Source organism: Mytilus galloprovincialis, chromosome 13 (assembly GCF_965363235.1).
Source record: "Mytilus galloprovincialis chromosome 13, xbMytGall1.hap1.1, whole genome shotgun sequence".
Classification (NCBI taxonomy): domain Eukaryota; kingdom Metazoa; phylum Mollusca; class Bivalvia; order Mytilida; family Mytilidae; genus Mytilus; species Mytilus galloprovincialis.
Genome location: NC_134850.1, coordinates 20347053 through 20365328, shown reverse-complemented (window position 1 = coordinate 20365328; position 18276 = coordinate 20347053). Strand labels below are relative to the sequence as shown.

Here is an 18276-nt window from a genome sequence, read left to right as displayed (position 1 = left end):
CGAAAGTAAAGTTTTTGACAATGTCATTTTGCACAAATAAAAAGTCTACGGCAGATATGAGCAAGCTGATGTGCACACTTTGAATGATGCACTGCCAATTTAACAGTAACATCCTAACATCAAATTCATATCATATCAAAGTAAAGTTTAAGATCGTTTTTTTTTTTTTATGTAATGTCAATCAGTGGAATGGCCATCTGATTACCATAATTGCCTTTTGTGACTAAGTCTTAAGGGATTAAAATCGGGATCAGATATGAAATGTCCGGCTGGCTCAAATATTTTTTGGAAGCCCTGGTACAGATGCCACTTTTTGTCTACTTTGTCGGACTTTTATATTCAAATATTTATGGTTTTATTTGCATGTTTCTAAATTGGTTCATGAACACCTACACAAACAATAATTGCTATTATGATAGGTTATTTGTAGAAATGCCAGTCAGTTATTCATTGTTAAATTGACACAAAAAAGGAGGTCAGATACACTTAACAGAGGATCAAGTTATTTTTGTAGTACATTTGTCTTTTTGTTAATAAGTGTATGCAGGTAAAAACAAAAACACTGCATCCCACCTAAAATCTTTACTTTTCAATAGACATTTAAGATTCATCGGAGTACTCGAGCACTCGCAAGTATCATGACCGAGTGTTAAATTTCAGATCTTTTGACATCCCTAATTTTAAGCTCCAATGGTATCAATTGGTCATTTGATGGTAGTAAATACTGGTTTATTGGCTCTGCTTACAAGACACCAGTAAAATTAATTTTAGACCGTAAAATCACCAAGTGATACCGTCAGTGCTTAAAATACAATACTGTTATCTTCTAAAGAGTATAACAGAATTGTGCAAAAAAGGTCCCCCAAAAATAGTTGTGCTACATTTTATATGTTTAAGGATGCGTTTCTAGACATTAAATACATATACCGGTAGCCAATTTTTTTGGAAAGAGTACAAGTGAAACCACTGTGTCCTTTGTCTTTGAAATGCACAGACAAAATATTATGTTAATTTAAGACTTGTTTTGTGATTCAACTTCAAAATAGAATAACAGAAAAGAAAGAAATTACTCATAAGATTCTAAATATGTTATTAACTTAGTTATTGTTTTATTTCAGCACCATTCGTACAGATCATTTCAAGGATTGACATGTTTAATGCAGATATCTACCAGAACCAATGACTATATTATAGACACATTAGAACTTAGGAATGAACTACATTTACTAAATGTAGTTTTTACAGATCCCTCTATATTAAAGGTATAATTTTTAACTTTTTTTCATGTTTAAAGCTAGAATTTTTTTAAATACCATTAACTTTGCATTTAAGAATTGAATGCTTCTTTTTGTAAATTTATTGGGGTGTAAAAGTGGTGACCGAAGTACATTTTGAATGAAGCGCGATAGCACTTCATTCTAAAAATGTTCACACGGTCAACGCTTTTACAACCCTATAAAGTTATAAAAAGAAGCATTCAATACTTATAATTACATTTTTTAGCTATGATCATGAAAACACGAATTTTATATATCTTTTTTATTTAATTCACCTGTGCACTTTATTGTTGGACCACGTGTTATCATGAATGATAAGTTGTATTGAGCAATGCAACTGTTTTAAAAATACGGAATAACACATGATGTGCAGTTAACCAATCAGAATAAAGTATTATAATGAAACATACATCTAATGTAATTATTATACATTAAATGTCATTCATATCCATTCTTGTTCAGCATGTTCAGCTTTGGTGGAATATTAGATTTTGTTAGCGCATCCTTAAAACTTAGAAATGAACTTGGGAAAGTACGATTCAAAGGAGTTTGTTCAATAACACATAATATTGTATAGCAATATAATATTTCCCACAGAACGTAACCAAAAGTTAGCGTGCAATAAATTCTAATATTGCACTAGTGCAATAAGTCTTCAAAATTCATGACGTCATCAATGACAAAATCTTAGTTTAAACCAATTTTTACTTTTAAATATTATATTGCTATACAATAAAAGGGTTATTGCATGAATATTGGGGAATATCGTCCCTTGTAAAACATATATTGCACTCGCAAGCTCCTGCAATATAAAATTCTACTCGGGACAATATTCCCCAATATTCATGCAATAACCCTATAATATTGGCCCTTAATTTCTGAAATTTTTAAGATGGGATAATGTAATGAAAATTTTATGAAAACATATGTTAAAAAGTCAAAATCTTTCTTATAAAAGAGATTTTGAGCAATTGAGTCATTAGTGATGTTTTTGTGATGTCATAAATGTAAATGAATTTCGTCTAAATCTAATTTTTGCATAAATTCATGACAGTTTTCTAAGAAAATTTGATTGTAAATCAAATCAAAATCAATTTTGAACCTCTGAAACAGGGTCAAATGGAAAGTGATCAGTGTCCAGGCAATTGTTTTAATCATGATTGTTCCAGTTCAAGGAGAATATTGAATAAACTATGAATTAATGTTAATTATCTGTTTTAGGTGTTACATGGTGCAGATATGGACATTGGCTGGTTGCAAAGAGATTTAGGGTTGTATATTATCAACATGTTTGATACAGGACAGGCTGCTAGAGTGTTAAATATGGCACGGCACTCCCTGGCACATTTGTTACAAGTTTATTGCCAGGTAGAGGCAGATAAACAGTATCAGTTAGCTGATTGGAGAATAAGGTAATTGAATATAGTAAATAAATATAAGAAGATGTAGTATGAGAGCCAATGCGACATCCAAGTCACATTTGAAAAGAAAAACCATTATAGGTCTATTCACAGTCTTCAACACGAAGCCTTGGCTCACATTTAACAGTAAGCTATAAAGGGCCCAAAAATATGACTGGTGTTAAACCATTCAAATGGGAAAACCAACGGTCAAGTCTATAAAAAAAAAGAGAAACCCTTATGAAACACATCAACAAACAGCAACTACTGAACCTCAGGTTTCTGACTTAGGACAGGTGTAAACAAATGCAGCTGGTTTATACATTTTAATAGGTTAAGTGTATCTCAGAAATTTTAATTATTATCCAGTAGTCATATGACTGCAAAATTTATCCTTTATAACCAATTAAATGCACTATACATGGCTATAAACATTAATCATGATCACAATGAAGACTTTAAAATCTAAACCATAGAAGTTACTGTTGCAGAACTCTGACAAAGTAATAAAAATACTGACTGTATATCTGTCTGTTTGCTTTATTATAAGTATAAATACAACTTTTGAGCTGAATTCTGCATATTTACTGTTGTGCAAAGGGTAGACAATTCAGCATAAATGAGGGGAGATAATTCTTACCTATTTTGAATTTATTTACAGACCACATCAAGTATGGGAGAGAAGACACCCATTATTTACTGTATATCTATGTTATATTTATTTATAGACCACTCCCTGAAGAATTAATCAAGTATGCGAGAGAAGACACCCACTATTTACTGTATATCTATGACAAGATGAGAAACGAATTGATTGAGAGAGGAAATGAACAGAATAATCTCCTTCATTCTGTTTTTCAGAAGAGTACTAGAGTCTGTTCACAGGTTAGTATCAGTTAGGTAGAAAATGTAAAGAGTTATTGTAAGGTTAAGCAAGGTTAGCAAGCGCAAAAAAGAGGGACAAAAGATACCAGAGGGACAGTCTAACTCCTAAATCGAAAATAAACTGACAACGCCATGGCTAAAAATGAAAAGACAAACAGACAAACAATAGTACACATGACACAACATATAAAACTAAAGAATAAGCAACACTAACCCCACCAAAAACTAGGGGTGATCTCAAGTGCTCCTTTAGGGTAAGAAGATCCTGCTCCACATGTGGTACCAATCATGTTGCTCATGTCATTACAAATAATAGCCTGGTAAATAGTTGTGGTTCAGTATTTATGTAAGCTTTCCAGGAGTAGGTATAACTGTTATCATTTAGTAAGCTCAAGACGTTCAAAGGAAAAAAGTACCCAATGTTTTTCTTTGTTTTGAAAGAAGAATTAAAGGTTTTATTTAGTTTATAATCTGTTGAAAATAAAGAATTTTTATAATTGGCTTCAAGATAAAATTAGGAGATGAGGTATGATAGCCAATGAGACAAATATCCACCAAAGTTCAAATAAAGTGGATTTCACCAATTATTGGCAACTATTCTGCTTTCAAAAATGATTTAAAAAAAAACATGCTCAACCTTTGCCTTATCTGGTTTCACACTTTGCTACCTAAGTGTTGTTGGTTATGAACACATGAAATGAGGGAAATGAAGAATTTTGAATTTATCTATTGCACACAAAATCTAATGCATTGAACTCATAAAAAATCTCATGGAAAAACATCTAAATATTTCCTTGATTATAGGTGTACAGAAAACCTATATACACAGATGGTTTATACATGGAATTATACAAGAAGAGTAAGAAAGTGTTCAACTCTAGACAATTGGCTGCATTAAAAAACTTATATTCCTGGAGAGACAGAATAGCCAGAGTGGAGGATGAAAGTATAGGGTAAGAAACCATGTTTTATTATGCTTTTCCTTGTCCATATCAGCACTGGTTTCATATTGATACTCCTTAACTGTTGTCTTTGTTTAAGGTTCAATATTAAGAAATTAAGCTGATATGAAAAACAACATTTAATATGTGAAAATAAGGAGATGAGGTTTGATTGCTAATGAGACAACTCTCCACCAGAGACAAAATGATGTAGAATTTAGATACTGTATGTCATTGTACAGCCTTCAACAATGAGTAAAACCTATACCCATTAGCAAGCTATTTAAGGCTCCTTAACCCTTTCACCGATTGCTGCCCAGACAGAAGCTACTCTGAGACGATGGCTTCCCTGGCTACTATTACTCCAGTTGGAGATGTTCATCATACATGTCAATGAAAACTTTGTTTGTAGTTATTTGTGTCTTTGTTTCATTCACTGAACACCATGTTCACAGTTTTGTTCATGTTTTGATAATTTTTTCTTCATAAAATATTCAAATTTTCAAATTTTCAGCATTATCTAGGTGAAATTCCCAAAATTCTGCATTTTGACCCCAAATCGTAATTTTCTAACCCAGAACGGCAAAATTTAGAAAAATTTTATGAGGCAGTACAAATTCCTCACACTGAACGATGTCCATTCCAAGTGTTTTGTACATAAAACGACATTTTATGTCAAAACAGTATTCTATTTTGGCTTTAATTCTTCCATATTTTTTTAAAAAAAATGTTTCCTCATTTCAAATTCTCGTAAATTCCGTAAATTTCCTCTGATTTTGACACGGTTTTCAACAAACGGAAGCGCCATGTTTACACTTTCATCCGGGTATTCCTCAAAGAAAGATAACTCATGTTTGCACTGTTTTGAGCGGGAAATATAAAAGAGGTATTCCGATCCCGGTAAAACGGGACTCATCGTCAGCTGTCTGAAGCGTGAATCCCGGTAAACCGGGACTCATCGGCGAAAGGGTTAAATGACAAACATTAGCAGGTTTGCAATGAAAATTGTCTTCTTTCAGTTTATATTTGATAAATCAAAAATTCATAACAAGTCCATTATTAACAAGCTTTAAGATACTTGATTTAATATCTAAAACTCGTGCAGGCTTGTGAATTTTTTTGATTTGAAAAATGTAATTATTTGCATAATCTGTATACCGGGGTACATGTAGTTGATTTATAACTGGTTTTTTTTCAGTTACGTATTACCAAACCACATGTTATTACAAATAAGTGAAATATTGCCAAGAGAGAGACAAGGTGTGCTAGCATGCTGTAACCCTATACCTCCACTGGTTAGACAGTATCTGATAGAAATACACAATATTATAATGGAAGCCAGAGAAGTACCCCTTACTACAGTAAGTAATCCTATACCTCCACTGGTTAGACAGTATCTGATAGAAATACACAATATTATAATGGAGGCCAGAGAAGTACCCCTTACTACAGTAAGTAACCCTATACCTCCACTGGTTAGACAGTATCTGATAGAAATACACAATATTATAATGGAGGCTAGAGAAGTACCTCTTACTACAGTAAGTAACCCTATACCTCCACTGGTTAGACAGTATCTGATAGAAATACACAATATTATAATGGAAGCCAGAGAAGTACCACTTACTACAGTAAGGATATTCCATATTACTACTAATTTGTATATTTTAACTTATTTGAATCGATCAGGGATATTCACATGTTGATCTATATTTTTGAAGGTAGATAGAAAACGTCAGATAGCAAAAGTGATATTGCACAGTTATTTTTATATTATCTCAATGCAGATATACTTAGTGAACACTGAAAACATTTTTTTAAGATCTACATTACAATGATTACTGAAATTTAGTCTCAGGGTTTATATAGGTCAGCTTTACTGTTGATGGTGCAGCAAGCCAACAAAATACATCTAAAATATTCAAAGAATTGAGCTTCTGGATTCAAAAGTTTTATCATGAAGACTGGATGCATTTTCAGATTCATCACTCACCCATTTACCGTTTTCCGAACACTTACATCATTTACACAGTGATATTAACAAATAAATTATACAATAAGATGCGAACACTTGTTTTACAAATTGAAGACAGAAAAAAGATTGAAGTAAGAATAGAATATAGATCTTATACTTATATTTTCAGGTCTCAACACCTAAAATCAAGGAACCGAGTATGTACAAACATCCCAAATATAACCCTGACAGTCTGTTAAACTGTACACATGATATGTCATACCAACAGAAGTACCAAGATCTGGGAAACACACCATGTTTACTGGGTAAGCCTAAACAATTGATATTGTTGGACTAATTTTACACCAACTTGAAATTTGTTTTCAATTTGCGACTGAACTTTTAAAAATGGGTTGGTAGGAAAGATAAGTTTACAGAATTGAAAGGGGTTTTGAACTGCTGAATGATTCTTGATAAATTATACCCAAGAGAGATCATAATGTTTGTAGTCCAGTCAAACTAAGTTTGAACCGCAAACTAATTGCAACATAATTTTTTTAACTGTAATCTATAGCATTTAGTCCAAAATCTACACAGAAAAAAGTTACATAAAATCTAACTTGAGGAAAACTCAAATTTTGCATTTTGAATTTCTTATGGAAATTAACATTGGAAAGGGAGTTAACTCCGCAAAATTAGTCCTTTTTTATCAGTTTTAGGTTGATTTTCTTTAAATTCATGTAAAATATGATACTCTGATGGGGTAATAAGTTCGTATTTGACTACATTATATCATCTTCTGCTCATGAAATGTACAAAACCTAAGTGTTATGGGAATTTTTTTTTGCACATTTTTCATTAAAGTATTTCAAGTTTATGGCTTTGTGACCATTTAAAAAAAATAATGTTAATATTTGGTATTGTTTATATCTGTCAATTATATTTGTTCAGCATCTATCTGTTAAAAGAAACTTTAAACTACAAAAAGAAGATATGCTAAATTAGTTTTATTCAATTTGAGATTTTTTACCATGACATGCTGAAAAATCTAATAAACGGTCAACTAATGAATTATGAAATCTAGGTTGTAGCTTGATAAAAGATACACATTAAGAGTTGTTTGTTATGCTCTCAAGACGGCTAAGATATCAAGAATCAATACATTCTGTTTAATAGAAACGGAAAAGTTATAATTTTGTATCAATTTTTATTGTTATTTCTGTCTTTTTTGCAGAGTTAGCTCCCATATCAATGCAAATCTCCATAGGACTTTTAAGATCATTATTTTTTAGTTTCCCTCAAGTTAGATTTTATGGGACTTTTTTCTATGTATATTTGAGGTAATGCTAAAGATTAAAACTTAACAATCATCTGTTGCAATTACTTCAAGGTTAGGGTCAAATTTATGCTAGATTGACCAGACTATTGCAAAAACTGCAAAAACTGATTTTCAAAATTGTAACATCTTGAACATAGGCTGTTGATACCCTACAATATATCTTTGTCCAAACTTATAGAATTACTTAATTGATAAAATATACATGTATATAGCCTTGCTGAATTCAAAACACTTTTATACATTGTAGATTTACTTTCATAATCAGCATAAAGTTTTTTCCTATATCTTTATTGAGCAAGTCAAATTATTAATCATATTTAGCATTGTAGCTTATTCTCCAAATATATCATGTAATGGTCACCATGCCATTGGATTTATAATTATTTTGTTTTGTTGATTTTGTGGGTATAGATGAACAACACATTTAATTGTTCAACGAGATAAAAAAAAATTATACAAGCTAATATGCAGAATTTTCTAGAAATTAAGTGTTCATCATGTCCATGGAACTACAAGTTTTCTGCCATCAATAAAGATAATCACATTATATTACTTTTATTTCAGATCCTACGTTACTGAAAGAGAATCCAACCATGTTTGGAAATAGTAAAGAAAACATTACTATACTGAAGAAAAAACCTTTATTAACAGTGTTTGAAAATCATGTAAGTATAAAAATGAAGGTATGATTGCCAATGAGACAACTCTTCAAAAAAGACCAAATGACACAAAAATCAACAACCACAGGTCACCCCACAGCCTCCAACGACAAGCAAAGTGCACATTTTAAAGATTATCAATTTGAAAGATCCATTGACATGAGCTTTTTCATTAATTTAAAACAAATTGGGGGGATAATTGATGTTGTAGTTATGTTCGTTCAAACTTGTAGATATCACATCCATAGCCATGGGGGTTTGAGGGATACAAACGCCTTTGAAAACAAATAAGCACTGTTTAAGTTGAGTATGATTATATTGTCCCCCATTATTATAAATGATAGATTTGTAAAAAGGGAATATGGGATGAATACTAATGTTGGTTACTAATTGATCAACCTGTTTTGAATTTCAGTCACCTAAAGAGTTTACAAGAGCACAGAGAATGGCAGCAGCAATAACAGCCACCTTTGTTAGTCCAATTTCACAGGTAATAATTTCAGTTTTTCCTAATTTTTTGAAACAGCATCGGTGGGAAATAGGATGTCAGAAGAATTTCAGCAAGAAAATTATCCTGTATGAAATATGACATTATATAGAAAGTACATCCCATAGTTGGTTTCAACCAAATGTTATGAAACTTATACACAATGTTTATTACCACAAAATCAGATCAAGTTGAAATTTGGGTAACGTTACTTTTACCGTTCTTCAGTTTTGTCCCTTTATAACTTTATGTGATATGCAAGCGTGGGCATCATCTGTGTCCCATGGAAACATTACCCCTTAATTTTTCTTGTATTCCAGGAAGGTTATAATTTGGTGATGTAATAAAAAAATAACTAATATTTATGCATAATATTTTTTTACAGTATCTTCCAGAAACTAAAGATGGTAAACATGAGCAGGTAAGTTGTAAAGTCAATTACATAGAAATTTAACTACTATATCAATGATATTTCTCTTAAGGGTGACCAACACTTACAAAGATTTGGCTTGTTTGAATTTTCATGAAGTTTTGACAAAATAATAACCCTGACTGTTGACAAAAATATGAAAATTCTAGACATTTGAACCACATGTTTACAGGAATAATTTGTTTGGATATATAGCAGTTTGACAAACAAATATTTTGATCGGTGACCAGCTTGATTTTTCCTTAATGATAATATGTGATTAAAACATGCAGCTGATTTTTAAGTGTTAACTCCCTTAGGTGTTCTGTATCCCCTTAAGCACACCAATATTGTAAAGGTCATTAAACACCTCCATCATCATCATCTTATAAAGATATTTTCACTTTTTTCAAGGGTGACCTTAACATACAGGTTAGACAGCTTTAACTGTATAGTAATTATTTTTCTTTCTACTGTGCTACTCATAAACTGTTGACAGGACCTGTGCACGTAGGATTTTTTTTGGAAAGATTTGAACTTCTAAATCTTTCCTTAGGCATTGGCCTCCCTAACAACACGACAGGTTAGCTACTATTACTAAATGTATTCACACTGAAATATAGTTCCCTATAGTTCTCATGTATGTGCACATAATATACATAAAGGCCGTTAACAAATGGGTATATTTTTGGAGCAGTTCATTCAAGAATATATGTCATTAAGGAGTATTGATGGAAAGACTTTTTTTAAACATCTTGATTAGGTAATTGAGTATTGATACAATACAAGATGATTGACATCTGTCATTATCATCAACCATTCAAGGACAAGGTGAACCTTTAACATTTAATTACAAGGCCCCACCTCCTGAACTGTCAATCAAATTGACCACATTACTTATCAACCTCAGTCTTACATAATTATACAGACCCTATTACATCTGTGCTTCAATATAAATCCCAATAAACAAATATCAATGAATATTTGACCTCATAATTGAATACACAAATGTATGTACAAGATGTTTTATAGATAAGGATGATAGATTTATTTATTGCCTATTACTTTTGATCTACATTACATAAAGTGAATCTGTAAATTATGTCTGAAAGATAAATGATTTATTAAGGATTAACAAGATCTTTAAAAAAAAAATATAAATATGAATATATAAAAGGTATTTCCAAAAATCATCTGCAATTAATCAACAATTTAGGTTAGTTCATTTATTTATTTTTTATCAGTAATTGGCTTGAAACAGTTTTAAAATTTTAAAACTTTTGATTATAACAAACCATTTTTTATTAGTTTATTCCCCATCAATCATTATGTCTGTTTTAGTCATTTGAATTTTTATAAGAAATGGATATATATTTTTGCAATCAAGAAAAATCTGCATTTCAATAAAAATAAGTTTTTTAATTTGTTTACGTTGAAAAAGTACATTTTCAATGCTCTATTCTGAAAAATATAAATTGATCAAAAAGCACTCTACAACTTTTAATCTTCAATGTCATATAACCTATGTTTTAACTTACAAAATGCCCCAAAACAACATTTTTAGATTATTATTGTTGACACTGTGTTTTAAGTTCTTTAATAGCTTATGTCTTATAAAAGTAGTTGGTAACATTTACTGAAAGAATTTTCAACAATAGTGCTTTATTTATGTTCTTTTGTCCCCACTATACCTTAATATGAAATTATCCAAACTACTCTTCCAATCTTTCCATGAGCGATATCCATCACTTTGATTATTTATTGTTACACAGAAGTTGCTGAAAGAAGAACTGATGCACAATTTTGTATTTCGACTGTCCAAGAAAAAGTTATCAAAAGTACTTTAATTGCACTTATACATGTTATATGGAACAGTATACCGGTAGATGTAGGTTATAATTTCTATAAAATTAAAAAACATTATTTAAAGATTTATTTTATTTTTGGCTATAGGTGTTTAATAACTGGATGTTAATGAAACATACAGCAGTAAAAAGAAAAGAAACACCCCCTACTCCAGCAACATCATCAGGTATTTGTAATAATTATAGGGAGCAATTTATGGGGGTGATTTATTGTAGATAATTAAAAAAAACATATATTGCTGAGATCAACAAAAGGCAAGTTCTTGACTCGTTAGATCAGAATGAAGCCCCCCCAGGGATCTCCATGGATGAAAATTGAACGATGGAGGAACTTCATAACTTTCACCATTACAAACCGTGTCTACGCTGTACAGTGTAGCGCGATCGGAAGTATTTTATCCCTCCATACAAGGAATGGTGAACATGCTAATTCATTGCTTATTTAAATTATATTTATTTGAATTTTCATTATAGAATTAGAAGTATCAATACTTTCATTTACAGTACATTCCGGTTATTTGCATAGCCTATTTGTCAGACGAAATTATGCAATAAAGCGGAGTATGCTTATATCCGAAATGCCAAAATACGGAGTCAAATAACATAGATAGTGCAGATCAGTATTAAAGGATATCTTGAAGAAAGACGACGTCCATAATCCACTTACAACATATTGAATGATTATTTATTCTAATTAAAGTCATGCATTTTATTTCATTGTTTATTCTTTCCATAAAATTTATAAACACATTTAGTTTTAGTTTATTTATGTACCGACTTTTCCTTTACCTGAGATACGAAAATAAAATTGTTCTAAAAATAGATTTGTTTCTATGACCCGGATGTACACATTATATTGTTACGTTTTGATTAAAACAAACTGTTGAACAATGCTACACAGTTTATAATCATTTGATACAATAAATGTGTAATGAACTGCCTTTAATATGCAGTATTTACCGATTGCACAGTGATGTAACACTGTTACTTTAACCTCGTTAGTTTCGTATATGCAAAGTTCACAGGTAATGGGGCCCTGCATGGGTTATTTGCTGGACACGAGTGTTGAAAGTGAGAAAATATAATAATTTTAAGTAAATGTTCTTTTCAAAAAATATTAAATTGAAAGATTAATGTATGAAATTCTTCAACCATATATAAATGCCCTGTAATATTTAACATAAAATGTAGATCACTCCTAGCCAAATTACGAGATTGCACATGGTCGGATATGACCGATAATTAGCAGGCGTTATTGTTTTAAAAATACACCCAAAATGTAATCTATGAACAATGTTTGATATGCAATCAATAATTAACACCTTTTGAGATAGAAGATCATAGAATGGTTACAACAAGTGTTTTTACAACAATCAGCTGATTGACATTTTTATGACCTCGAGGCTTAAAATAGAATATGGGAAACTTTACCTGTGTACACATCGAGGTCTTTTTTATAATCATATAAACACGAAAGAAACTGTTTTAAAACTTTATTTAAATAACACATAAGTAAATGTGAAATAATATAAAAAATTATGATGCATTCAAGAAAAATATACTTACCAAATTGCTGTTTCCGGTCAAAAATCTCGTTAGTTTTAACTCAGCATATCTAGCTGGCGATTATTTTCTATGCAATTAACCGAAATGCCACTTGTGGGGCTATGCATATAACCGTACAATTTAACATTAGATGAATGGGAAATGGTTTTGTGCAGGAGAAAAGTATGCAATTAACCGAATTATGCTATTAAGCGGTATGCAATTAAGTGGAATCGACTGTATTGCCGTTTTTAGCCATTCAAATGCCAAGTCTTCATGGTCCCCCTTAGTCGAGAATGACCAAAAGCTGTCATGAAGGTCCCCATGTAGATTTCTTGTATTTTTGGTAATTGTTATGGGGGTTAAAAATCATGATGTGGAGCTTATTTTTCATGGACACTGTCAAATTCAGGACCCATTACCGGTATGGCTGATTTGCAGCAACAACAAAACGATGCGTACGGGTTATGTAAAAGGTTAAAGAGATTTGTAAAGCAAACGTTGACAAATGAAAAGGTTTTTAATTACTTTATCTGGCAAATTGATGCTGTGCAACATGCATCTTTCGAGTCTGAATAGAAACCGGAAACGAGGATGTATCAATTTGATTGTAATATACGAAATGAATTCGGAATTAGGATACGATATTTCTTTACAGGAAATATTTAAGTTTTTACTTTTAAACTTTTAAAGTAATTCTAAATTATCGTTACAGCAGTACTCGAGTTATTTGCGATGAAATAATATTTACTGTTTTGCGTCTTATTTTGTACTTCTTAAGAAAAGGGGAATGCTGATTGCGTAAGTCAAAATAAAGCATGTGTTCGACTTGTTAAACTGTTTTCTTTGTAACTGGATTATTAATTTATTTATTTAATCTAAATTATCATAATCATTTGCTGAAACTTAGTTGATTAATTCGACAAATGGATCCCTATCCTCAGATAGTATTCTCCTGTCTGGTTTGTTGATCTACCTGTATACAAGCTCAGGTCCAAGTGATTAGCGATCTTAATCCGGATATCCCTCAGGCGTTAGAACTGTATTGGATTATAACATAAAAAGCCTAAGGGTTATGCAATTACATGCATTTGATTATAATTGATAAAAAAATGGCGTCGGGCTACAAAAAACGATGAAGTTTTGAACGATAGCGGAAGACAATTTAACGATGGCGCAAGACAATTTAACGATGGCGCAAGTTATTTGACGATGGCGCAAGACATTTGAACGATGGCGGGGCGCCATCGTTAAACAGGCCATGGAGATCCCTGCCCCCCCCCCAAAAAAACAGTCAAAGTACTTAAATAAGAGTAATTCTTGATAGGTCCAAAACAGCATGTAATTCAAAACAAATTTTGATCAAGGCCAGCTGAAGCACACATCAGAGAGTTGCATTTTCCCTCTCTGGTCAGATTGTTGCCTGTTTGACACATTCCCCATTTTCATTCTCAATTTTTCAACTAATGAATAAATATAGTTTTCAAAACTAAAGTTTAGTCTCTTTTCAAAACTTGATTAACTAAAATTTGCTACCATATATAGTTCTATAAAAATGCTACCAAAACCATACTAATTATTTAGAAAAAATAAACTGAAGGAATGCTGAATTTCCTTTGGGAAGAAATTTTTAATTCTTACTGTGCTATTTTATTCTGAATCTTTAGGACCACCTGCTGCTAAGCGACAAAAGGTTGAAGTTAAAGATACTGGAGATTTGTTACAGCCGTTTGGAAAGGTATCTATGTATGAAGTTAAATTGTGCATTTACATAAAAAGTCAAATCACAAAAATACTGAACGCTGAGGAAAATTCAAAACGGAAAGTCCCCAATCAAATGGCAAAACCAAAAGCTCAAACTACATCAAACGAATAGATAACAATTGTCAAAATTTTGACTTGGTACAGGCATTTCTTATGTAAGAAATGGTGGATTAAACCTGGTTTTATAGCTTGCTAAACCTCTCACTTGTATGACAGTCACATCAAATTCTATAGACAGACTTTGATATAAATAAAGTATTTGACATTGTCAACAGCATATGAATTGTTTCAATGATTGATTGACAATATGTCCATATGACATGAACATATCCTGCTTTGTATTAGACTGATATCCACACTCTAGGCGAGCACAAAACAATTTATTTTTGGTTAGCATAAACAGGATTGACATGGTTTAATTATACTTATCATAGGACTGGAAGAGAATTTTTTAATTTTCTTACTACATATTTCTTACTTGAAAAGCTTGAAAACAATTTAAAAAGAAATTGCATTATGACATATTTCTATAAAATAGATGTTAAAAAAAGGGGGCAATGGTGGAAATCTTTCATGCTCTGCAGACAGCTATAGTTGTTAATATGTTTAAGCCCTAAACTCCATTTTTTATATTTTTAAAGCTCAAAAGTGGTCATGGAAGAATTCTTGGTAAAGATACAGATATTGAGACAAGCAGAAAGAAGAAAAAGAAGAGGAAAATGGAAGAAGAAGGAGAATTACAATTAGAGGAAGAGGAGGAGGAGGAGGAGCCTGCAGAAGACTTCACACCATACGATTACAGCAAAGCTAATTTAAATATATTTGAAGGTTTGGACATTTCTGTTGTTTTTCATATTACAGTGTAACCTGTGATATCTGACGCACTGGGGGACCAGAAAAAAATGTCATATTAAGCAGGGTGTTGAAATATTCAGGTTTTTTTCTGCACGGATAGGCATGTTTTCGGATCATGAAAATGTGTCGGTTAAAACAAGATGTTGGAATACTCAGTGTCGGATTAGGCAGGTTGGACTGTACATTTGAAATTTATTAAATATGGGTCAATTCAGAAGTGGCCTGACCCCCTAAAATTTTTAAACTATTTAATCATTTCCTCCGAGCCTATTGAACAATAATATATATTGATATAAAGTTAGACAGTACCGAAAGATATAACAAATGCACAGCATCTAATTTTATAAACTTTAAATTGAAAATGTCATAGTGTCACATGATCTCTGAAGTAGTTGTTTTTTGTCCAATTTTGGTGATTAAATTTGCGTGAAACTGTTATAAATTAGCTTTAATTTATACCTTTTAAATTTGATTTGTTTTTTCTCTCACAACTATTATTAAAATAGCAAATGGTTATATATTAATAAGTATGAAAAAAGAGCAGCAACAATATTTAACACTTTACATTTTGGAAACAACTTTCATCTCTTTCACTTTTACACCATAAAGTCAGAAATTTTCAGATGTTTATCATTGTGAAAGTTGTGACAAGCTATATGTTGCGATAAAAAGATATATGTCGCAAAAATCAAACTTACAATTTATATAAATTTTAAAATTTTTATTTTTATGCAACATTAGAAAATCGAAAAACTTGTGGTTGTGTTGATTGTTGAGCAATCACTTAAATAAATTCAACTAATAATTTGTGAACTTACACTTATTGAGCTACCAATATCAGAGGAAGTTCTAACTGCCAATCGTTTTTAAAGAGATTTTACTTTTAATACTCTTAAAAGGTAATAACATTCACAAGTTTCTCAATTTATGGTTTTTTTTTAATGGGCAGCATATAATCCAAGTATTTTACTAAATATTTTCATTATTTCATTGTAGGAGGGACCTCTAAAGAAGGGAAGAAAAAAGTCTTTGATCCAAATGCAGGAATGAGAAGAAGAGGAAGGGGTAGTAAGGTAAGATTATTTATCACATATTTGTTGCGAAAACATTGGGTTTTGCATATGTATATGTAATAACTGCAAAATTGTCCTACTCATATTGCTGCCCGAGGCAAAAAAGTGGTTAATGGTTATTGTGGCCTGATTCCAAATGATGTGACGTCATTGCATCCTTAAAGACATGGGTGAATGATCCTGAATTGAAAATTATGGGAATTTTACTACAATTATGACCACTAGTAATAATTTTCAACCAAATATTTTCGTGATAATAACATATGTGTTTAATTACACTGATTACGAATATAGGTGGTTAAGTTAAGTATCCAATAATTTCCGGGATGAAATTTTAAGGGACTGAATTTTTGGCTCTCCCTTGACACCATTTGCAAGTATGGTCTTGAATAAACGATGATAGTCCATCGGAAGGGGACCATAAATGGCAATCCGATGCCCCTACAAGGCAGCACTCGCACCCACAAAGTGGAAGGGGATTAATATAAGTTGCTAAACTTGTTTCCCTATCCACTATAAATAAATATGTTTAAACTAAGTAAACTAATCCAATGATTTCATTATTCTTAGCCTTCAAGATGTAAGCAAAATCAACTGCATACATACAGCCAAGGCTCCGTGTTGAAGGCCATACATTGACTTATAATGGTTTACTTTTATAAATTGTTATTGGGATGGAGAGTTGTCTCATTGGCACTCACACCACATCTTCCTATATCTGTCAGGGCACATCAAACGTTTCTTCTGGAGATCGTGAAATATAAACAATGTTCTTATAAAAGAAACACATGAAAAATATACTAGCCATTCAGGACACTTATATATAAGGTGTCATTAGACCACAGAAACCCTCTGAAACCTTTACTGATTATGTTTTGAATACTAGTTCAACCGCAAATATCCCATTTTTTTTATAGATTTATGCCTAATTCTGCTTCAGTTACCCATTTTAGTGCATTTTTACGGTGAATACAACACTAATATAAAATTTGCACTCTCCATTCATTTATTTCCATGTTTACCAATTTTAGTTGTTAAAGGAAAACTTTTATATATGATCATGGATATTAAATGTTGTGGTTTTGCCAAAGTCTGATTACAAGCCTATATTTAATTTGTTATTCGTTGATCATTTAACTTTGTGGTTTACCTGTACCCACTAAATCCACGAAAATTGGTATCCAACTAATATTAATGAATCCACAGTATGTTGAAAGTTTTAAATATTAAAATATTCAGATACAGTATTATGTGCTAATTATAGTTTATTTGTGTAATTTTAGGTTTATAAGCCACAGTTTTCTACAGCTAAATCGCAGAAGAGTTCAACATTTGGAAAAATGGACAAATCTCAAAGACAACAAATATGGCCAAAATAAAATATTCAGTCTTTATAGATCTACCTTTATTTACATGTATTTCTTCCAGTTTGTCCAATAACTGGTTCGTTTGAGTGTAGCAGCAATTCAAATTCCATGCAATAAAATTCTTGCAGTGTCCTAAATCAATTAAATACCATTCAACATGCAAAACTTCCATAACATTCCATTAAACTTTTGCATTAATAAAAACATTGCAAAACTTTCTGAAATTATGGTAACTCATGTGACATCTAGTAATTGCTGACAATTTAGGAGTAGTAAATGTTGATAAAAAAGTTACTGTATCTTTCATCATTGAATGCAATATATTGTAATGTCAGAAATGAAATTCAGAATTATTGCCTGCATTTATTATTGTAATAATGTCCTTTTAGACTTAAATTGGATTTTAATTTTGCAATATTGAGAAAAATCCTATTTAATTCAAATAAAAATAATTCA

The 18276-nt window shown here is 31.4% G+C and overlaps 1 protein-coding gene across 1 annotated transcript in view; it reads left to right on the top strand.

The window, feature by feature from the left end:
* Window positions 1-17849, top strand: part of LOC143057288 (exosome complex component 10-like) — a 32818-nt gene extending 14969 nt beyond the window's left edge. Inside the window, exons 9-22 of the mRNA XM_076230573.1 lie at window positions 1119-1262; window positions 2499-2689; window positions 3406-3562; window positions 4367-4515; window positions 5702-5864; window positions 6648-6783; window positions 8361-8461; window positions 8871-8945; window positions 9328-9363; window positions 11305-11383; window positions 14429-14499; window positions 15167-15353; window positions 16377-16453; window positions 17737-17849. Coding sequence (XP_076086688.1) covers window positions 1119-1262; window positions 2499-2689; window positions 3406-3562; window positions 4367-4515; window positions 5702-5864; window positions 6648-6783; window positions 8361-8461; window positions 8871-8945; window positions 9328-9363; window positions 11305-11383; window positions 14429-14499; window positions 15167-15353; window positions 16377-16453; window positions 17737-17832 — 1662 coding nt within the window. The 3' untranslated portion in view covers window positions 17833-17849. The remainder of the gene's footprint in view (window positions 1-1118; window positions 1263-2498; window positions 2690-3405; window positions 3563-4366; window positions 4516-5701; window positions 5865-6647; window positions 6784-8360; window positions 8462-8870; window positions 8946-9327; window positions 9364-11304; window positions 11384-14428; window positions 14500-15166; window positions 15354-16376; window positions 16454-17736) is intronic.
* The last annotated feature ends 427 nt before the right edge of the window (window positions 17850-18276 follow it).